Source organism: Pocillopora damicornis, chromosome 2, assembly GCF_964200805.1.
Source record: "Pocillopora damicornis chromosome 2, jaPocDami1.2, whole genome shotgun sequence".
Taxonomy (NCBI): domain Eukaryota; kingdom Metazoa; phylum Cnidaria; class Anthozoa; order Scleractinia; family Pocilloporidae; genus Pocillopora; species Pocillopora damicornis.
The window spans coordinates 8620180-8644314 of record NC_142671.1 but is presented as its reverse complement, the minus strand read 5'-3'; the positions used below and the strand labels follow the sequence as shown (position 1 = coordinate 8644314).

Sequence of the window (24135 nt, the reverse complement as noted above, 5' to 3'; positions counted from 1 at the left end):
TCCCTGTGAGGTTTGATGAATAGCAGAATCAGTACTGAATATGTCTCGATCGAGAGCAGACGGGACCATGAGCTCCTAGTTGTTATATTTTAAAAAATTATACAAATTTCCATACAGTTTCTTATATTATTTGGACGCCATTATGGACGAAATGCGCAAACGCGGCCGCCATCTTGTCCAATATTTTTGCCGATGAACTTGGTCAATAAACTGGTGGATGACATTATCAATCACAAAAATTAAGACCCGCCAAAATGGTAAGGTAAATTAAGCGAATTTCAAGCTAAAATCATTATCAAATCTAGTTACATATAAACAATGTCTGACAAAATCTTGAGAGAATCTTTCACATAAATTTAATACTGCAATCAAGGACAATTTAGGATTGGTCCTGTTCCTGATTTTAAGCAGCCAGAGAGTGCTACTCACAAGTACTGCAGTCGAGCCAATCCATCAAAAACTTTTGGTGGTAGTTCTTTTAGCTGATTACTATTTAACCGCCTGTAATAAAGGATGTAGACTATTAAGAGATATACAACAGTAATAAACCAGCGAACTCTTAGAGTGAAATGAATAGACGTGATAATTCCAGGAAATCTCTATTTCTACCGATGCAATTGTAATTACATGATACTTGGGGACTATAATTATCATGTAAGGTTTTCCATACATTTCACCTGTTTGTATTCTCCGACGTCGCAAATGTATTTAGGCAGAACGTTTCCCAATTGAAACAAAAAATTGATCGCTGTAATTATATATGGAAAGTTTTCGGTAACTCATAGTTTATTGCTTTTATTTCAAAGGAACTCCCAATGTACCCTCATCATAACTTTTGATCTGCAAAACTGGATCATGGTTGATATAGCATCGTACTGCTATCACGATCACGACTTTTAAGTCAAAGTAGAAATCTGCGTTCATGATTCCTGTAAATATTTAATCTTTTAATACTAGTGAACACGCATGTAACAAGTAAAGACGCTTACTCTCGTTCATCAATCAATTAATCAGTTAATATATATACTTACAGTTCAGTTAAGCTGGTCAGGTTGTCAAATATTCCCTCCTGCAACGTCTGAAGCTCGTTTTCCTGGACGCTTCTACAGTTGGGTTACAAAAAAAGAAAAAAGAAATCAGAAGTCCAGATTAAAGCAATCTATACTCTCTTCTACAATGGGCAGACCAGCTTTTTCTCAGTTAAGATCGAATCTAAAAGCTGCATCTATTCGTTCACTACCCGCTTGTAAGGGTATGACTGACGTTCTTGCTTCAACTCATTATTCCAATACTTATTTCAAGAATTATTCAGTTGTTCATTGTCAGGCTTGAATGAAAATGATAATTGGTCAATTTCCAAATGGAATATGGAGAGTACATGGCAATCCATTTCCCCATAGTTGCACAGATAAAAAGAAATTGAGGAACAGGTAAGTATGAACAAGTGCAATTTATTTGAATCAATTGTCATCAGATTCCTTTTACGATAATGAATAGCCCACTAAAATTTGCCTCGCTCTCGACACTTAACCCTTGTCTCTTGTAGCAGCAACTAAGCGCTATCCGGCAGCACGAGTTTGATTCCTGGCGCAGCGCGAATATCTTTGAAAGCTTCTCTTTTGAAATTTCTTTGAGCGCACGGTCAACTTGCAAAGATCATATCGTAAGTTATTTCTTATCCATCGATCAAAATCAAATTCATTTTATTTAATTGTAACCAATTTAATAGAACGCTCAGTTAATTCAGTCCTACATAAGGCTACGAAAAACAACCTGTTGTAAAGAGACCTGTGATTTGAAGAGTTGTCAGACTTCTTTTCACAAACGCACACAGCCACTTTTGTTATCTGTTATGAAGCAATGTCAAAAAACCTGGCTTTTCATTATTACATTCAGCGCAATCAGAGTTTGAAAACTCAACGACTGAGTAGCATTACAGATGAGTAGCATTATAAACGTATCTTATTAGCAGCGACTGTTCACTATGCTGTCATCAAATTTGATCAAAATGTTCAGGGTGAAGAGAAATATCTTGACACTGTATGAACACAAATCCATAAAAAGCCTATTTTCCTCAGTTCTGGTCTTTTGTCCTCAAAAATTTGAAATATATATCGATATATCGATATTTCAAGCTCTTTTTAACTTCCCGTCGCAGGTTTGAGTTATCGAGAGACGACAGTATTAGTGTCTTTTTTGCCATCCATTCGACCAGGATACATTTCACAGAGACTACTCAGTGTCATTGCGCCCTGTTTACAACGTGAAGGCTCCGACACGTTTCTGCCAACCTTCATACCATCTATGCGAACCTTATGTGGTCGAAGTCAAGGGACTTTAAAAAAAAAGGACCTATTATAATGGTATGCTGCACTCTTACTTTTTCTAATTGTTCTTTATTATTTCGATGACTCATTAGTCTATTTTGATAAACCGTTCGGTTATGTACGAATACCTGGCCGAGTGCTGAGCTTCCTTTATTCACAATGGCTTCCAGGTCGGTCACGGTTTTCTTTAAATTTCACTCTCATAAGATGTGTTCACTTCTCGATAGAAAGGATACGACCACTTTTTCGAGTTAAATGGAGGCTATTTTCCCAAACAACACAGCATGTGCTTGTCGTATCTATTTCCTTTGAAGCCATGATGATTTTGATCGCTCGATCAGATTCTTGGCATCGGTTATTGCACTTCCAGTGTTCAGATTGGGTCACTCAATTTACTGAAGTGTTGCTTGTTGAATTCTTTTTCTCGATCACTTCCTCCGCTCGGTTTCACGAAACAAAAAACTTGTTCAAAAGGTTGTGCACAACTTCATTGCTTCAGTTGTCGATGAGCTAAAACTCCAACGTAATTGAATGCTTGTCTAAGAAGTATTCCACCTCGTCTCGTATTCTTAAAAACTTCTTGGATTTTAAATTGCTTAATTCATTTAAAAATATTCAGAACAGGCTGTGTAAATTGATTAGCACTGGATTTTGATTCAGTTCTGGTCGCATAACTATACCTCTGTTTTGTGATTTTTTTTTTCTGTTTTGACAATAGAAAGAAGCAGTGACTTCAGTTTGTTTTAAATTTCAAAAAAAGATTTAGAGTGAAAACAAATCAAGTAAGCGACCACAGCAAAATTTATAAGCGTTTTATTTGACCGAAGCTATAATTCCATTTATTTTGGTTGGATACGTGACCGGTCACAGTTAGCTCGGCGCTACGCCCTTCTTTGCTTTTTACCGTCCTTATGTTTAACGCACGGTCGTGGACTGGCCGTTAACTATATGTAGAACTGTACGTAAGTAACATGTCGCGTGAGTTGTAACAAACTGCATCTTTACCGTCAGTTTAGCTGCCAGTTCCTTCTAACAAAATACTACAAACACTTCGCCATGCAAAATACCAGTGTTGTAGCCACCCAAGGGAAGACCTTTGCCCCTCGAGCAACGCTTCTCTCGTGCTCTCCAAACCCTCTGCGTGTATTCATACTTCGATACATGCACAATTGCCATCAAAAATTGAATAAATATGTTTGAGTTAGAACAAATCTCGGAATCCATCAAACACAATGTTGAGGGAGGCATTTCAGGTGTATGCAGTTGTACATGCTCCACCAACATGATGTTGGACAAAACATGTCTCTTTCTACCTGATTTATGCACAGCTCACACAAGGTAATTTAGTTTAGACGTAAGAACATTCATGGTAAATATTTTTTAAAAGGGAATAAGGAGGAAATACATTTTTTGTACTAACTATACACTTAATTTATTTCATTGCATTGTCCATGTTACACATAGCTGGTGAGAAAATAACTATGGTATTAGATAAACTCTGATCTGCTAACTCGATAATTATGTGGGTCAATCGTCTTTGGCTCTCAATAAAAAAACCGAAGAAAATAAACAAAACAAAAAAAATGCAAAATACTTGTTCACGCAACATCCTGTGTAGGTTATTCAGCCAGTAGTAAACTTATTGAACAAACAGTCTGCTACTAAATTGAGTTTTCAACCGCCGAAAAAATTAAAAACGTTGAACTTTACCCTTCACCTAATTTTTTTAGAGACAAGAGAAGAAAAGACGAGCGCTTTGCTTCGGTAATTGGTTTCTGAAATGCTGATTACCATGCTTTAAATGGTTGCTTTCAAAGTGAAATGAACAAGAAATATGCTTTTGAAGACACAGTTGAAAAAAATAAACCATAAACTATCCTTCATAGTAATAAATAGCAATCCATTACCAACGAGTTGCACAGGATAAAAACGATCAAAGAATGAGTAACTATAAACAAGTACAATTTATTTCAATAAGTTGCGATCAGATTCATTTACGAGAATGAAGAGCCCATTAAAAGTTACCTTCCTCGCAACAATTAACTTCGTCGCTTAATTGGACTGATCAGCATAGCCACTTTAATACTAAGAAATGATGTAATAGCTTTGCATCTTTCTTTTAAGAAAGCCTCGACCGAGCAGAGTCTCCCCTCCACGTCAACTTTGTTCATTCCACTTACTCGATGTTAATAAAGAATACTGCATGGGCTTTGTGGGAGTATAACGCATTGATAAAACACGACTTGCCATAACCATAACCAGTGGCCTTGAGTATCACTCCTCTGCAAGTCATTTACTTAATTAGTTTATAAATGAACCCCTTCAAGCGGCTAGTATGCCGGCTGATAAAGTCCACGGCTAGGAAATTGACTGATAAATCAATATTAGGCCAAGAAGCGAAGCTTCGAGGGAAAACTTGAAATTTTGAGGACACTCTCTCATGCTCAGCCAAGGACATTGTCAGCCAACATATACTATAAAACCAGAAAAGGATTACTAGTTTTATAACCCTCCCATTAATTTTCATCTCGCGCGAAAGCCACTCGTAAAAAAAGCCACTGTTTATCTGATTGCAGATACGTATTTTAATATTAATTATCACTGAACTCAAACGACTTTGTTTTCCATCCGTGTAAAATACTAGAGATGGAAAGAGATGCTTTTAAAGTCAGGAACAGGGTACGGGCAACTAGGAACGGTATTCTGGGACCGAAGTAGAGTCGTTATCCGCATATCAATTCAGAATGGCAGATGACAACGCGGAAAAGCAGTCTCGGCATTAGGACTAAGAGGACCACCCTTACTTGCCCTTATATCATGTCATTCTTGAAATATGTAAATAAATGCCACAAATTCTCCCTGCTATTCTATTTTTCCTAAACCCTGTATAGCAAACGAAACATTAACTACAACTGTAATAAACTGTCACTCAGGTCTCTGTTAGAGCGAATCTATTTACAACAGCGGAAAAAACCCATAAAAAAACTATGATTAATTTCAGAAGTAATTAACGTTTACGAAGCCAAAACATTTAGCACTCAGAGCAAAAATGATAAAGTCTTTTACTATGTAATGCACAATTTTTCATTTTCTTCTCAAAGAATAGAAAAGATGGTAATTTTTTGTCCCTTACTGTCTTTTCAGTTGGTTGCCAGTTGATCATTTACTAGTTGTATTTAATTGATCGTTCAGCTATGTAAAAGCATAACCTCAATTATTTGATATTTCGTGCCTCTCCAGGAGACTCCTTCCATCTCATTCTGTTCTATATTCAGGCATAACTTTGCCTTTAGACAAACAGATATGATAATATAACAGTACTGAAGATCTATGAGTCTTCCTGACTTTGGAAACAAGCCGGATGGTAGTTAAAACGAAGCGGATAAAAAGTGACGAGGCTAGTATTTCAAAGCAATAATCCCGCTTTGGGCCTGTTTAGAAACTTATTTCGATGGCTGTTTTTTATTTTAATACAAGTAGAAGGCGTTTAGCACTTGTCTAAAATGACCCCAGGCCGACTAACCGTATGAATGAATAAATATCATTTTAAGAGCTTTCATGAGATTTTGAGAGCTTTCATGAGATTACCATAAGAATAAAGAATATTTCAATGATCGGGGCAGACGGTTTTGATATACAACGGTCATGTTACAATTCATTATTAATGACCTGGTCTGGTCTGTCGCTTCCAACCAAGGCGTTTTTTCCCGCCTGTATGTTAATTAACGCCTTTGTATGCAGCTTGAAGTTAAGGACTATTCTGACATTGCTAGCTTGACTCGGGTACGGAAACGCATGGAGGACAAACAGTTAAATTGCTGTCGATGGTTCCTAAATCAGAGTTTGGTCATGATTTATGAGCACATAGCCAGGTCGCACAAAATTATTGCCATAGTGTTTTTGTTAGCTTCTTTGTTTTTGTAATTCAATTAAAGCGATTACCATTTGTCCAAAGTGGCCCTCGGGCCGACCCAACGTAAGAATGAAAAAAGTTTTGTTTATCATCTACAGTTTCCGCATTGTTTACAAGAACTATTTAACAAATAGAGAAGCCTTGACTGTGCTCTGTTCTGTTATAAAGCACGCAGGAAGCGGCTAGAGCACGAAAGAAGTGTAGGGAGAAACACGAGACGTAGTCGAGTGTTTCTTCCCACTGCTTGAGTGCTCTAGCCGCTTCCTAAGTGCTTTATAACAGAACAGAGCACAGTCAAGGCTTCTCTATTTGTTTTATAATAAAGAATCCGTTAAATTCCCCATGTATTACTTTCAATTTTCAAAACAAACTTTATTTCCAAAGCGAAGAACAGTGTCGTCAGCATGCTCTATACTCTCATAGAGCACGCTACAATAAGCCAATCAGAATCCCTGTTAGAATCGTTCAGATAATCTGATTGGCTGTACAAGACTAAAGCTGTCAAAAGTGTCAAACCATCAAAGTTCAAAAACCATCAAAGTTCACACTCTGCGATAGTTTACAAACTAAAATAATTCGGCAGGTCGAATTTAACGCTTTTGCCTGAAGTTTTTAATTCAGAATCTTGAAGTGAAATGTGAACTTCAGCCGAATTATGGCTCATAAAAACACGCGAGTTTTTTTAACATGACAAGGTAGAAAACAAACTGTTCAAGGCGAGTGTTTTTTAAATGAACGACAGCCGAATTCAGCGGAACATGAAGATCGCTCGGGATGACAGCGCCGCAAAACTCGGCTGCAGTGACTCAAGTGACTTTCCACTCAACACATTGGAAAGGATATCGGAGCGAGCTCTTATTTTTTCACTCGAAGAGCGGCATGATAAGTGCATGAGCCGCGATGGACTTCAGCATGATCATATTTGCTCAGACACCGTCATGATTAGTATGAATTTTAACAATTATGCCAGTTTGGTTATATTTTTCATCATTTCTGTTTTGTTCTGTTCTGTTTTTGAACTCTGAACTTTATATACTATACGAGTGTTGGCTGTGTTTGATTTTCATTACCTTACGTAAGCTTGCAATCTAACTGAGCGTGAAAATCTTTAAAACTCGGAATGTCTATATTGTTTTTCCTTTGAGGATTTTCGTATCTGCCCACGTTTTAATAACATAAATAACGGCGCCTGGTATGTTTACAAACCTTTCTTTGGTTCTTCTGTTACTACTTGCCGGCTCGCTTGTTCCGAAATTTCACTTTCAATTATCGGAAAAAAGCTAAAAAGAAGTCCCGGAAAAGGTCGAACATGGTACAATTTGGCAGATGGCGTGACAGCTTTAGCTCAGTTCTATGCTCTATACTCTCATAGAGCACGCTCTTTCAACCAATGACAGCGCGCGTAATATCCGAACTTTATTATAAACGAGAATAGAGAGTAATTAAATGGTTGGAGCAAACTATTTTGATACTCAAAAGACATGTTTCAGTTTAGTACGAATGAACTAGTCTGGCCTGTCAGAGGCAACAAAGACGTTGATTCTGTCCGTTTATTGATTAACGCCTCTATATGCAGGGTGTGGAGTGCACAGTGACTAGTGCATAGTGAGGACTGTGCTGTGGCATTTAATTGCTTGCTTCGACTCGGGTAGAAACACATGGAAGACGAAACGTTAGTACTGTTGTCGGATCTTTCCGGCCTCAGGGCTCGGCAATTTATGATTACACAGCCAAGTTAAACTATTATAACTTCTAACAGAACGATGGCAAAATCCACCCACCAAATATGACTTCGTATGACACAGTTCATAAATGAATCAACAGAGAGTAAATTCTCCGAAAGTCACAATTTTTCCTGCTGAACTAGAAGCTGCTATAGGAGCAGACTCAATGAAAGAAAGGTAGGTAAAGTTCACTCACAGGATCTTCAAATGTTGATTGCGATCAAATAGGGTTGGAGGAAGGTCTTTCAGCTTGTTTTTGTTTAATCTCCTATTTAGCCAGAACAGTCAAGAAGATTAGCTGTTAGCTTATCACAAGAATAACAAAGATTTATCAACGAAATCATGACCTTACGCTCCCTGAACTTTTCCCTCCAGTCTGAAGTTCTTTTTTTGCTCTATGGGTTCAACGTCAATATGAACCAAAAAGAAGTCTGTCAGGACCACACCTACTTTTTTTGACCACATCATATCGATCGTGACATATTATAAATAAATGGTATGACATGTTTCCTTTTCCTTACATAACTAACACAACATTTTTATTTAAATCACAACTGTAATGAAGTTGGCAAACGTAATTCAACGTACAATTGTTGAAGATTGCTGAGGTTGGCAAGCAAGTCAGATGGTAGCTCCTCCAAATGGTTATCACTCAGGTTTCTGTAAAATGCAATGGCATTTACAAATAACGTGTACAAGGGGAAATATCCGTGAGCAACTCTGACTTTATTATTCTCAGGTGATTAGCGTTTACAAGAAGACTGAAAAATTTATTACATAGTTACAAGAATGGATAAAGAGGAGAATTTCTTCTATAAGGGTGATGAAACTCTTACATGGACCAAACTGTCCCTATAAACTTAGCAATCATATCAATAAATATCAAAATCGAAAGGCGCCCCTGCATAGTAAATTGCAAATAAGTCAATTTATTTTCAAATAAAAGTGTGCGTGACCAGAAACTTTACCAAATAATTTCTACTGTTAGAAGATAAAAAAAATTTCCAAGGACTTTAAGGTTCTAAATATTCCTGGATGAAGGCTGCCTAGTGTGTTGTTGTGTATATACCTGTGATTTTATTGGAACGATTGTCAAAGGCGTTGATATTGTCCGTGTATTGATTAACGCCTCCATATGCAGGGTGCGGAGTGTAGAGTGACTAGTGCATAATAAGGACTGCGCTGTGGCATTTAATTGCTTGTTTTGACTCGGGTAGAAACACATGGAAGACGAAACGTTAGTACTGTTGTCGGATCTTTCCGTCCTTAGGGCTCGACAATTTATGATTACACAGCCAAGTCAAACTTTTATAACTTCTAACAGAACGTTGACAAAATCCATCCACAAAATATGACTTCCTATGACACAGTTCATATATGAATCGACAGAGAGTAAATTCCCCGAAAGTCACAATTTTTCCTGCTAAACTAGGAGCTACTAAAGGAGCAGACCCAATGAAAGAAAGGTAGGTAAAGTTCACTCACAGGATATTCAAATGTGGATTGCGATCAAATAGGGTTGGAGGAAGGTCTTTCAGCTTGTTTTTGTTTAATCTCCTATTTAGCCAGAACAGTCAAGAAGATTAGCTGTTAGCTTATCACAAGAATAACAAAGATTTATTAACGAAATCATGACCTTAGGCTCCCTGAACTTTTCCCTCTAGTCTGAAATTCTTTTTCCTCTATGGGTTCAACGTCAATATGAACCAAAAAGAAGTCTGTCAGTACCATACCTACTTTTTATGACCACATCATATCGATCGTGACATATTATAAATAAATGATATGACATGTTTCTTTTTCCTTACATAACTAAGACAACATTTTTATTTAAATCACAACTGTAATAAAGTTGGCAAACGTAATTCAACGTACAATACTTGAAGATTGCTGAGGTTGGCAAGCAAGTCAGATGGTAGCTCCTCCAAATGGTTATCACTCAGGTCTCTGTAAAATGCAATGGCATTTACAAATAACGTGTACAAGGGGAAATATCCGTGATCAACTCTGACTTTATTATTCTCAGGTGATTAGCGTTTACAAGAAGACTGAAAAACTCATTACATAGTTACATGAGTGGATAAAGAGGAGAATTGCTTTTATAAGGGTGATGAAACTCTTACATGGACCAAACTGTCCCTATAAACATAGCAATCATATCAATAAATATCAAAATCGAAAGGCGCCCTTACATAGTAAATTGCAAATAAGTCAATTTATTTTCAAATAAAAGTGTGCGTGACCAGAAACTTTACCAAATGATTTCTACTGTTAGAAGATAAAAACAATTTCCATGGACTTTAAGGTTCTAAATATTCCTGGATGAAGGCTGCTTAGTGTGTTGTTGTGGATATACCTGTGATTTGATTGGAACGATTGTCAAAGGCGTTGATATTGTCCGTGTATTGATTAACGCCTCCATATGCAGGGTGCGAAGTGTAGAGTGAATAGTGCATAGTGAGGACTGCGCTGTGGCATTTAATTGCTTGTTTTGACTCAGGTAGAAACACATGGAAGACGAAACGTCAGTACTGTTGTCGGATCTTTCCGTCCTTAGGGCTCGACAATTTATGATTACACAGCTGAGTCAAACTATTATAACTTCTAACAGAACGTTGACAAAATCCATCCACAAAATATGACTTCCTATGACACAGTTCATATATGAATCGACAAAGAGTAAATTCCCCGAAAGTCACAATTTTTCCTGCTAAACTAGGAGCTACTAAAGGAGCAGACCCAATGAAAGAAAGGTAGGTAAAGTTCACTCACAGGATATTCAAATGTGGATTGCGATCAAATAGGGTTGGAGGAAGGTCTTTCAGCTTGTTTTTGTTTAATCTCCTATTTAGCCAGAACAGTCAAGAAGATTAGCTGTTAGCTTATCACAAGTATAACAAAGATTTATTAACGAAATCATGACCTTAGGCTCCCTGAACTTTTCCCTCTAGTCTGAAGTTCTTTTTCCTCTATGGGTTCAACGTCAATATAATCCAAAAAGAAGTCTGTCAGGACCACACCTCCTTTTTTTGACCACATCATATCGATCGTGACATATTATAAATAAATGATATGACATGTTTCTTTTTCCTTACATAACTAAGACAACATTTTTATTTAAATCACAACTGTAATGAAGATGGCAAACGTAATTCAACGTACAATTCTTGAAGATTGCTGAGGTTGGCAAGCAAGTCAGATGGTAGCTCCTCCAAATGGTTATCACTCAGGTCTCTGTAAAATGCAATGGCATTTACAAATAACGTGTACAAGGGGAAATATCCGTGAGCAACTCTGACTTTATTATTCTCAGGTGATTAGCGTTTACAAGAAGACTGAAAAACTCATTACATAGTTACATGAGTGGATAAAGAGGAGAATTGCTTTTATAAGGGTGATGAAACTCTTACATGGACCAAACTGTCCCTATAAACATAGCAATCATATCAATAAATATCAAAATCGAAAGGCGCCCTAGCATAGTAAATTGCAAATAGGTCAATTTATTTTTAAATAAAAGTGTGCGTGACCAGAAACTTTACCAAATGATTTCTACTGTTAGAAGATAAAAACAATTTCCATGGACTTTAAGGTTCTAAATATTCCTGGATGAAGGCTGCTTAGTGTGTTGTTGTGGATATACCTGTGATTTGATTGGAACGATTGTCAAAGGCGTTGATACTGTCCGTGTATTGATTAACGCCTCCATATGCAGGGTGCGGAGTGTGGAGTGACTAGTGCTTAGTGAGGACTGCGCTGTGGCATTTAATTGCTTGTTTTGACTCAGGTAGAAACACATGGAAGACGAAACGTTAGTACTGTTGTCGGATCTTTCCGTCCTTAGGGCTCGACAATTTATGATTACACAGCCGAGTCAAACTGTTATAACTTCTAACAGAACGTTGACAAAATCCATCCACAAAATATGACTTCCTATGACACAGTTCATATATGAATCGACAAAGAGTAAATTCTCCGAAAGTCACAATTTTTCCTGCTAAACTAGGAGCTACTAAAGGAGCAGACCCAATGAAAGAAAGGTAGTTAAAGTTCACTCACAGGATATTCAAATGTGGATTGCGATCAAATAGGGTTGGAGGAAGGTCTTTCAGCTTGTTTTTGTTTAATCTCCTATTTAGCCAGAACAGTCAAGAAGATTAGCTGTTAGCTTATCACAAGAATAACAAAGATTTATTAACGAAATCATGACCTTAGGCTCCCTGAACTTTTCCCTCCAGTCTGAAGTTCTTTTTCCTCTATGGGTTCAACGTCAATATGAACCAAAAAGAAGTCTGTCAGGACCACACCTCCTTTTTTTGACCACATCATATCGATCGTGACATATTATAAATAAATGGTATGACATGTTTCTTTTTCCTTACATAACTAAGACAACATTTTTATTTAAATCACAACTGTAATGAAGTTGGCAAACGTAATTCAACGTACAATGCTTGAAGATTGCTGAGGTTAGCAAGCAAGTCAGATGGTAGCTCCTCCAAATGGTTATAACTCAGGTCTCTGTAAAATGCAATGGCATTTACAAATAACGTGTACAAGGGGAAATATCCGTGATCAACTCTGACTTTATTATTCTCAGGTGATTAGCGTTTACAAGAAGACTGAAAAACTCATTACATAGTTACAAGAATGGATAAAGAGACTGAAGAGAAAATTTGTGGTATTTAGATAACGTAATGAACTACACAATAATTGAATATAAATCAAAAGGAAGTTTGTAGGAAATTAGTAAAAACAAACAGCGTTTCAAAACTAACAGTCTTATGTATCCATCGTAATCAGAGTTTGCATACTCAACGACTGAGTAGCATTCCAAATGCAGCTTATTGGCAGCACATTCGGAACTCAAAAAAGAACACTCCTGTAACGCTAAGGGCTTGCTGCAATATCGTTTATCCGTCAAACTGGCCCTCAGGTCGACCCAGCGTTGGAATGAAAAAAAGTTTTGTTTTTGTTTCTTTTTTTTTTCTACACTCTCTGTCGTCTCAGTGACTAGTGCATAGTGAGGACTGCGCTGTGGCATTTAATTGCTTGTTTTGACTGGGGTAGAAACACATGGAAGACGAAACGTTAGTACTGTTGTCGGATCTTTCCGTCCTTAGGGCTCGACAATTTATGATTACACAGCTGAGTCAAACTATTATAACTTCTAACAGAACGTTGACAAAGTCCATCCACAAAGTATGACTTCCTATGACACAGTTCATATATGAATCGACAAAGAGTAAATTCCCCGAAAGTCACAATTTTTCCTGCTAAACTAGGAGCTACTAAAGGAGCAGACCCAATGAAAGAAAGGTAGTTAAAGTTCACTCACAGGATATTCAAATGTGGATTGCGATCAAATAGGGTTGGAGGAAGGTCTTTCAGCTTGTTTTCGTGTAATCCCCTATTTAGCCAGAACAGTCAAGAAGATTAGCTGTTAGCTTATCACAAGAATAACAAAGATTTATCAACGAAATCATGACCTTAGGCTCCCTGAACTTTTCCCTCTAGTCTGGATAAAGAGACTGAAGAGAAAATTTGTGGGAGTATAACGCATTGATAAAACGCGACTTGTCATAAACATAACCAGTGGCCTTGAGTCTCACTACTCCAAAATTCAGTTCCTTAATGAGTTTGTAAATAAATCCCTTCAAGCGGCTAGTATGTCGGGGGATAAAGTCCACGGCTCGAAAATTGACTGAGAAATCAATATTAGGCCGAGAAGCGAAGCTTAGAGGGATACCTTGAAATTTTGAGGACACTATCTCATGCCCAGCAAAGGACATTGTCAGCCAACACATACTATTAAACCAGAAAGGAGTTCTTCATTTTATAACCCTCCCATTAATTTTCATCTCGCGCGAAAGCCACTCGTAAAAAAAGCCAGTGTTTATCTGATTGCAGATGCGTATTTTAATATTGATTATCACTGGACTCAAACGACTCTGTTTTCCTTCCGTGTAAAATAATAGAGATGGAGAGAGGTGCTTTTAAAGTCAGGAACAGGGAACGGGCAACTAGGAACGGTATTCTGGGACCGAAGTAGAGTCGTTACCCGCATGTAAATTCAAAATAGCAGACGACGACGCGGAAAAGTAGTCTCAGCATCAGTTATAACTCTTTATGGAAGCGACCTTCGAACTTTATTCCACGTCAAGTGTCGAAGTCAGTAACCAGCATTAGGACTAAGAGGACCACCCTTACTTGCCCTTGCATCATGTCATTCTTGAAATATGTAAATAAATGCCACAAATTCTCCCTGCTATTCTATTTTTCCTGATCCCTGTATAGTAAACGAAACATTAACTACAACTGTAATAAACTGTCACTCAGGTCTCTGTAAGAGCGAATCTATTTACAACAGCGGGAAAAACCCATAAAAAACTCTGATTAATTTCAGAAATAATCAACGTTTACGAAGCCAAAATATTTAGCACGCAGAGCAAAAATGATAAAGTCTTTTACTATGTAACACACAATTTTTCATTTTCTTCTCAAAGAATAGAAGATTTAAGAAATTAATTTTTTGTCCCTTGCTGTCTTTTCAGTTGGTTGCCAGTTGATCATTTATTAGTTTTATTTAATTGATCGTTCAGCAAAGTAAAAGCATAACCTCAATTATTTGATATTTCATGCCTCTCCAGGAGACTCCTTCCATCTCATTCTGTTCTATATTCAGGCATAACTTTGCCTTTAGACAAACAGATATGATAATATAACTGTACGTCAAGATCTATGAGTCTTCCTGACTTTGGAAACAAGCCGGACGGTAGTTAAAACGAAGCGGATAAAAAGTGATGGGGCTAGTATTTCAAAGCAATAATCCCGCTTTGGGCCTGTTTAGAAACTTATTACGATGGCTGTTTTTTTATTTTAATACAAGTAGAAGGCGTTTAGCACTTGTCTAAAATGACCCCAGGCCGACTAACCGTATGAATGAATAAATATCATTTTAAGAGCTTTCATGAGATTTTGAGAGCTTTCATAAGATTACCATAAGAATAAAGAATATTTCAATGATCGGGGCAGACGGTTTTGATATACAACGGTCATGTTACAATTCATTATTAATGACCTGGTCTGGTCTGTCGCTTCCAACCAAGGCGTTTTTTCCCGCCTGTATGTTAATTAACGCCTTTGTATGCAGCTTGAAGTAAGCGTTCACTCTGCCAAGGTCACTTGTCGCGTAACTCTAAACATACCTTTAAAAATCTGGTGCCGAAATTACGTCTCAAGAACGAGGCTAAGAGCGAAGTCGCTCTCATCGTTAGAAAAAATGAAGTGCTGTGCTGGCGAAAATGAGCGACTGTTTCACGAAATTTAACGTGATGGAGTGAGTAATTATTAGTGAGAGAGAAGCTATCAGCTAAGTAATGGCGGCAATGGCGCTGAATTCTTTTTCACGGTCACTTCCTCCGCTCGGTTCCACGAAACAAAAAACTTGTTCAAAAGGCTGTGCACAACTTCATTGCATCAGTTATCAATGAGCTAAAACTCCAACGTAATTGAATGCTTGTCTAAGAAGTATTCCTCCTCCTCTCGTATTCTTGAAAACTTCTTGGATTTTAAATTGCTGAATTCATTTTCAAATATTCAGAACAGGCTGTGTAAATTGAGTAGGAGCGGATTTTGATTCAGTTCCGGTCACATAGCAACACCTCTGTTTTGTGATTTTTTTTTTTTTCAGTTTTGACAGTAGAAAGAAGCAGTGACTTCAATTTGTTTTAAGTTTTAAGAATAAGAAAGTAAGCGACCACAGCAAAATCTGCAAGCGTTTTATTTGACCGAAGCTATAATTCCATTTGTTTGGGTTGGATACGTGACCGGTCACAGCTAGCTCGGCGCTACGCCCTTCTTTGCTTTTTACCATCCTAAAAGATCGTTTTCACGTGACGTCACAGAATTAATTTCCGCCATGTTGGTACAAATTGGTCTCGTGTTTCAGTATTACTATATGTAAACATGGTCCAAATTTATAGTTCCGAAATTCGAAAAGAATTAAATGAATGGCGTCTACCGAAAAAATTGCTATTCTTTCGTCTGATCCAGACCATATCGTCCAAATTCTTCTGTTTGATTACGTTAAAAGCCAGAGAGCGTTATCTAAAGAAGATCTCGACTATCAGAATCGATCCTGTTTTGATAGGTGGGAAACGCTTCGAGCCTGATGGCTTACCGTCAGCAGAATCGACTCATTTGCTCTGTTATTTTGTTTTCAGTACTAGCTTTTATGCGCAAAAAAGCCTTCCTTAAAATCTGGATTATTACCGCGAAGGATAGGACAATAAACAGCGCTGATTGTTTGGGATGCAAGGCTCAGGCCGGGTCTTCCAAACTGGTATTACTGTCCATATAAATACCAGTGTGGTAGCCGCCCATGGAAAGACCTTTGCCCCTCGAGCAATGCTTCTCTCGTGCTCACAATTGCCATCAAAAATTTTGCCCGTAAAGAAGGAGAATGTTGAATAAATATGTTTGATTTAGAACAAACCTAGGAATCCATCAAACAAAATGTTCAGGGAGGCATTTCAAGTGTATGTGGTTGTACATGCTCCACCAACATGATGTTGAACAAAACATATTTGATCAGGACTAGAGTATACAGTTGACTCAGACGTAACTATCCCTTATTTGGCTGAGCTCAGTGTTCACCTTAGATTCTTCGATTTCCATCTGATCATGTCAATGATCTTTAAAATAAAGAGATTTGCATCCAGCTCCCGGGCAGAATAGAAAAGAGAGTCTCTGCCAGAACTGCTATGTCGCACATGATGGCCTGCGGTTTTGTTACTATTATGCGCACGCATGCCATGTGCGCCTGTCGTTGAATGTAAACCGCCATGTTTGATTGAACCTTGTTGTGTTGTACTAGTTTGATTCATTCAATTCCGCGAGACACAACTGATTGGCGACTGGGATTTAGATTCTACGCAGCAACCAGAGAAACTTCGAGCTTTCGCCACTATGCCGATTGGAAAGATTGAAGCGTTTGACGAAACGAACAACGATTGGAACACCTATGTGGAACGTGTAGAGCAATACTTCTTCGCCAACGAAATCAAGGACAACAAGCAAATGGCCGTAATGCGAAGCTTAATGGGAAACAACGTATGGATTACTACGCAGTTTGGCCGCCCCAGCCAAGCCATCCAGCCTGTATTTCAAGACTATCGTAGAAACTCTACAGAAGCATCTGTCACCGAGACCACTGCTCACAGCAGAGCGATTCCGCTTTCACAAAAGGAACCAGCTCAAAGGTGAAACCGTAAGTTCTTACCTTGCTGAATTAAAGAAATTGTTGCTGTATTGTGAATTCGGAACTAACTTGAATGACGCGTTAAGAGATAGACTAGTGTGTGGACTACACAATGAACTTATCCAGAAACGGCTCCTCTCCGAGCCAGATTTGTCATTGGCCAAAGCGTCAGAAATTGCCTTAGCAATGGAAGCGGCAGCGAAAGACACACTAGAATTGCAGTGTTATCGATGTGGGGGTAGTAAACACGAGTCAGCCGAGTGTTACTTCAGATATAAACCATGCCGAAAATGCGGAAAATTAGGCCATATCCAAAGAGTTTGCCGCTCAGGAAAGAGTCAGAACTCTACCCGAAGACAAAGGTGTTTAAGGATGAAATCGGCACGTGTAAGTCAGCCAAGGCGAAACTCGCATTGAAGGAAGGCAGTCAACCAAAGTTTTTTAAAGCCAGGCCTGTCCCATATGCCATGAAACCTAAGGTAGAGGTGGAGCTGAAACGTCTAGAAAAAGAAGGCATACTACGAAAGCTCAAATTCAGCGATTAGGCGACGCCTATTGTGCCAGTTGCCAAATCAAACGGCACAGTTCGAATTTGTGGCGACTATAAGACCACAGTTAACCCCCAGCTTCAGACAGAAGAGTACCCACTCCCACGCATCGATGACATATTCGCTAAGCTAGCAGGAGGGCAGAAGTTCACCAAGATTGACCTCAGACAGGCCTACCATCAGATGGAAGTGGAGGAAGAGTCACAAGAGTACTTGACGATTAACACCCATCAGGGGTTGTACCGATATAACCGCCTGGTGTTCGGGATCACTTCAGCTCCAGCAATTTGGCAGAGATCTGTGGATCAAATCTTAGAAGGGGTCGAAGGAACTAGTTGCATCTTAGACGACATGATTATCACAGGAAAAGATGACAAAGAGCACCTTGAATATGTGGAGGAAGTACTGAAGAGGCTACAGGCAAGTGGCCTACGAACAAACCGCGAGTAGTGCGAGTTTTTCCAGACGAAGATCACTTACTGTGGACACGAAGTAAATCGGCACGGGTTACACAAGACTCAAGAGAAAATTCATGCAGTTGTTAATGCCCCAAGACCAGAGAATGTCCAGCAACTCCGTTCATTCTTAGGCCTGGTAAACTACTACCACAAGTTCTTGCCAAACCTTGCCACCACACTCAATCCCCTTAATGGACTATTGGAGCAAGGAAAACGATGGAAGTGGACCACAGAGTACGAAGAAGGCCTTCCACTCAGTAAAGAAGCTGATCACATCAGATATGGTGCTCACCCATTATAATCCTAGACGGCCATTGAGACTAGCCTGTGACTCCTCACCAGTCGGAATTGGGGCAGTTTTATCGCACATCATGGAGGATGGCTCAGAGTGACCCATAGCCTTCACATTACGTACCCTAACCAAAGTAGAAAGGAAATAATCCCAAATTGATAAAGAAGCCCTAGCCTTGGTTTGGAGAGTCAATAAATTACACCTTTGCCTGTTTGGTCGTCATTTCACACTCGTGACAGATAATGAGCCCCTGACCTCAATTTTTAATCCTAAGAAAGGAATACCAGCAATGACAGTTGCTCGCTTGCAACGTCATGCGTTGTTTCTATCAGGGTTGAATACAGTATTGAGTACAAGAACACAACCCAACATGGAAATGCGGATGGATTGTCACGCCTACCTCTAAAGAAAGCCTGTGACAAGGAAGTGGTTGAACCAGTGCAGATTTTTCAAGTATCCTAGATAGAAGTGCTGCCAGTCAACGCAGATATGATCCGTCAAGCAACTCAGAGAGATCCGGTTTTGACACGTGTGATGGAAAACACAAAGCAAGGGTGGCCAACTGTTAGTGAGAAGGAGCTGGAGCCATTTCAGAGGAAGAAAGATGAGCTCACCATACAGGATGGCTGCCTTATGTGGGGCTCACGAGTGGTAATCCCACCCAAGCACCAGGCACAACTGTTAGCTGAGCTCCATGAAGGCCACCTTGGAATCGTTAAGATGAAGGCCCTGGCCAGGAGCAGCACGTGGTGGCCAACCACGTCGTTCCCTGGGTGTCCAGGGATGAACAAAGCAATTGAAGAAGTAGCAAAGGAGCGCACTGGCTGTCAACTTACCCAGAACAACCCTATGACCGCTCCATTCCACTCATGGGAGTGGCCGGTACGACCATGGCAACGCATCCACATTGACTTTGCTTGCCCATTCTTAGGAACTATGTTTCTGATTGTTGTAGATGCACATTCTAAATGGCCCGAAGTGATACCACTACAACTGCCAGTAGAACAATTGAGGAACTGAGAAAGCTCTTTGCCACACACGGCTCGCCAGAACAGCTTGTAAGTGATAATGGACCTCAATTCATAACAGATGAATTCGGAGAGTTCATGCGAAGTAATGGTATTAAGCACATTAAGTCAGCTCTGTACCGCCCAGCCACAAATGGAATGGCTGAACGTTCTGTACAGACATTCAAGCAAGCTCTCCACGCAGCGCTGGCGGAAAAGAAATCTATCTGTTAGAAGCTGGCAAACTTTTTGCTGGCCTACAGATCAACCCCACATGCATTGACTGGAGAGACACCAGCCGTGCTCCTCATTGGGAGAAACATCAGGACAAGGCTTGATATACTGAAGCCTAACTTACGGAAGCGAGTGGAAGACAAACAACAAGATCAAGAGTTACGGTCAATTCACAGCCCTGCCAGAAAGCTAGAGTTAGGCCAAGCTGTCGTTTCCCGAAACTACAGAGCTGGAAACAAGTGGGTTCCGGGGATCATCACAGCTCACTCGGGACCCTTGTTATATGAAGTCCAGGTCGCACCCAATACAGTATGGCGACGGCATGTTGATCAACTCAGAGATTCTGCAGTGACTCCAAAATTTAATAAGGAACAGCACACACTGCGATTAAACCCAGCGGTGTTGGCAGCAACACCACAATAAGCAAGTAGCGAGGAGAATGAAGAATTACAGGCTCCCACTATGAGTGGCGTGGAGGAACCATGGACCAAAGATACACATGTGGACAACACCCCTGACAAGCCTCCCAGCAGCCAAAGTGAGACCATGGTTAGCAGTCCGGCAACACCACCATGCAGACATTATCCCCTTCGGCTACGGAAGCCACCAGAGAGACCGAACCTGTGACTGAACTGAACTTGTCCGTTATTAATAGAATGTGATTTAAGGGGGGAGGAATGCTATGTCGCACATGATGGTCTGCGGTTTTGTCACTATTATGCGCACGCATGCCATGTGCGCCTGTCGTTGAATGTAAGCCGCCATGTTTGATTAAACCTTGTTGTGTTTTAAAAGTTTGATTCATTCAATTCCGCGAGACACAACAAGAACTTAAACCCGCACCTTTCTATCCCAGGTCCAACGCGCCAAACATTAGCCATAATAACGATAAGACCACAAGGTCACGCGCAAATATTGATTTTACCTTTCATATGCTGCATAATGATAAAATATTTATCAACCAGTTTACAATTATTGGTAAACAAGCTAACTGGAAGCTGGTCATCATGTTGGTTCGTAATAATCCCGATAAGTGTGAATCGATGATTGCGATCATTTCTTGAACAGCAGTTGATAAAACCAAACATTCATTATCGATGTTTCATATAATCATATGTCAAAATAATCCAGCAGTTTAGCTCGGAAACAATGCAAGGTCAGCGAATACCAAGCCAAATCGTTATCGAAAATTGTTATATATTAGTTATATCTGATACGAACTTGAGAAAGTGTTTCGTTTGCAATCAAGGAAAGATTTAGAATTGCCCCTGTTTCTGATTTTATCTAGTCTTGTTAATAACCGCATTATTCATAGAGCCGAACAGTGCTACCCACAATTTCTGCAGCCGAGTCAATTAAAAATGTTTGGTGGTTGTTCTTTTAACTGATTGCCCTTTAACCACATGGGATAAAGGATGTCGATGGCAGGTTAGTAATAACAATGACATATTGTATTGAAACGTTTTATATTTTCTCTCAGTATCATCATTTTTTCCTTGCTGATTTGCACAAAGCATAACAGGACAACGTTTCCTTCTATTGGAAAGCACTTTATATGTTTTATCCTTCCTTATGATCTGCTCACCCACTGTTTTCCAAAGATAAAATACTTTCTTTCCGTATAGCACGTTGGCTTTGTCGATCTCACGATCGCGTTTCTACCCAATTTATGCACAGCTCATCCAAGGTAATTTAGGGTAGACGTAAGGGCATTCATGACGATTACAACGAATAAAAAAAAAATTGTTGTATTAATTATATACTTAATTTATTTCATTGCATTGTTCATGTTACATTTGGCTGTTAAGAAAATAATTAACGTATTAAACCAACTCTGATCTGCCAACTCGTTAATTACGTGGATCAACCCTATTTGGCTCGTGATAACAAAACCGAGGAAAATAAACACAACAAAACAAAAATGCAAAATACTTGTTTTTGCATCTATCAATTTATCAGTTGATATATACTTACAGATGAGTTAAGCTGGTCAGGTTGTCAAATATTCCCTCTGGCAACGTTTGGAGCTCGTTGTCCGAGACGGCACTATAGTTGGGTTAAAAAAAAGAAAAAAATCAGAAGTTTAGACTAAAACAGTCTATTCTCTCTTCAACATTGGGTAGACCAGCTTCTTCTTGGTTGTGATCGATTCTAAAAGCTTCAGCTAGTCATTCATTACCCGCATGTTAAGTTACGACTAACGTTCTTGCTTCTACTCATTATTCCAATACTTATTTCAAGGATTACTCTGTTATTTATTGTCAGGCTTGAATAACAGGTAAGCATGAACAAGTACAATTTATTTGAATTATTTTTCATCAGATTCCCTTACGATAATGGCGAGCTCACTAAAATTTGCCACGCTCTCGACTCTTACTGTCTCTCAGTCGGTAGTAGCGACCAAGCACTATTTGATAGCACGAGTTTGAATCCAGTCGCAGCACGAATATTTGTTATGCTTCTTTTTTGAAATTTCTATAGACGCACGGTCAACTTGCAAGGATTCTACCCTCAGTAATTTATCATCCTTGGTCAAAGTTTAATTCTTAAAAGACCGCTCAGTTAATTCAGTCTTACATAAGGCTAAAAGAAGCAACCGACATGTTACTTTTCTTTGATGACACTGATCAGCACTCACTCAAAGGATAAATAATGAGTTTACTATACAATACTTATTATTTTTAATAAGGTTAAAATTTAAAATGCTTATGTCATGAGAGAGAAACAACAAAATCGCCATACGAAACGTATCTGTCGATCAATGTAGGAGTTTAGTGTTTAACTAAAATGTCTACGTCTTTCAAATATTTACTTTTGAGTATTTGTTGTTAATGAAATTGTTCGCGTTGCCTCTCTCTGACTTTCCTGGCCAGCTGTGTTTTGAACAAAGTTTTGTGTTGAAGAATTATTTCTGAGGAGTCGTAACTCCTCGCCTTTAGCGAAGCCTTTGTTAGCTCCCGTTGGGTGACGCGTTGCGTAGAAAGTGAACTAGAATGTCTCTGTTGGTTTGAAGTGGGTTCTTATATCGAGAACTGACTCTCTGTTGAATCTTTTACCCTTACAGACAGTTGTATCTAAGAATTAGCTTCTGATATTTAAGCCGTTATGATTGTTTTATGATGTTTATTAACTTGGTCAATGAACTGGTTGATGACCTTGTCAATCGCGAAAATTAAGACCCGCGAAAATGGTAAGGTAAGTTGAGCGAATTCCAAGTCAAATCATTACCAAAAATAGTTCAAGATGAACAACGTCTGATAAAATCTTAAGAGAATGTTTCACATAAATTGCGTACTGCAATCAAGGACAATTTAGGATTGGTCCTGTTCTTGATTTTAAGCAGCCAGAGAGTGCTACTCACAAGACGCAGCGTATTAGCTGCTCATTCAGAACTCAGAAAAGAATCATTAAGTAACGCTAAGTTAAATTATTTTTTAAATAAACTTCTTCTGGCGGCTAGGATGTTGACCGAAAAATGAATATTCGACCGACAAGCGAAGCCTCAAGAGAAAACTTGAAATTTTGAGGACAATCTCCCAGCCAAGGACATCATCAGCCAAGATACACCACAAAACCAGAAAGGGGGTCATTTATTTTATAACCCTCCCATTAATTTTCATCTCGCGCGAAAGCCACTCGTAAAAGGGTCAGTGTTTATCGCATTCAAGACACGTATTTTGATATTGGTTATCACTGGACTCTAACGACTTTGTTTTTCTTCCGCAGAAAATAAGAGAGATGGAAAGAAATGCTTTTAAAGCCAGTAACCGGGACACGTAACTAAACGGCAGATGACAGCGTGGAAAAGCAGTCTGAGCATCATTTATAACTTTTAAGGAAGCGATCTTCAAACTCAGTCGTAAACAATTATCATGGACTTTAAGCATAGATTTTATTGAAAGGCTTTTGACTTCAAAAATGTAGTTTTACTGTGATATAAATTGCTGGTAGGATAGAAATCGGGTCTTTGCAGGGCCGTACCTTTAGTCCTTGACTCCTGTGAAACGTAGCAGCATGAAAAGCAGCTTATAAGCAGCACATTTAGAAATGAGGAAAGAATTCCCAGGTGACGCTTAAAACTCTCCGCAGATATTGTTGACTTTTCAGTGACTTTAATTCAATTTTTGTAGAATATCTTCTTACTTGGAAACTAATTTTTTTTTTTATATATACGACTAAGTTGTCTGATCACTGGGCGCTATCGATTTCTTTTCTTACCACGATCTCGACCACGATCTCGTAATAAAATTTCCAGCTTCAGATATCACAATTTATTTTTCAAATTGGAGAAGACGAGATATCACCCAAAATAAAAGTGCGCATCGCTTTAGTTCAGTTAGTGTAATTATAATTACATGGTACTTGGGGAC

The 24135-nt window shown here is 38.9% G+C and overlaps 1 protein-coding gene across 1 annotated transcript; it reads left to right on the top strand.

The window, feature by feature from the left end:
* Positions 1-19013: 19013 nt before the first annotated feature.
* LOC149049770 (uncharacterized) lies at positions 19014-20188 on the top strand. The gene is made up of 3 exons (XM_089191521.1): positions 19014-19406; positions 19614-19705; positions 19795-20188. Exons 1-3 carry the CDS (start codon positions 19014-19016, stop codon positions 20186-20188), a joined length of 879 nt encoding a protein of 292 aa, XP_089047647.1.
* Positions 20189-24135: the final 3947 nt, after the last annotated feature.

Excerpts from the sequence above, each read along its gene's own strand:
- LOC149049770 (XM_089191521.1), top strand. The coding sequence starts at position 19,014 with ATGATCCGTCAAGCAACTCAGAGAGATCCGGTTTTGACACGTGTGATG. Across the intron at positions 19,407-19,613 it reads TCCACTCATGGGAGTGGCCG|ATGAATTCGGAGAGTTCATG; the intron begins GTACGACCATGG and ends AATTCATAACAG. Across the intron at positions 19,706-19,794 it reads ATGGAATGGCTGAACGTTCT|ATCAACCCCACATGCATTGA; the intron begins GTACAGACATTC and ends GCTGGCCTACAG.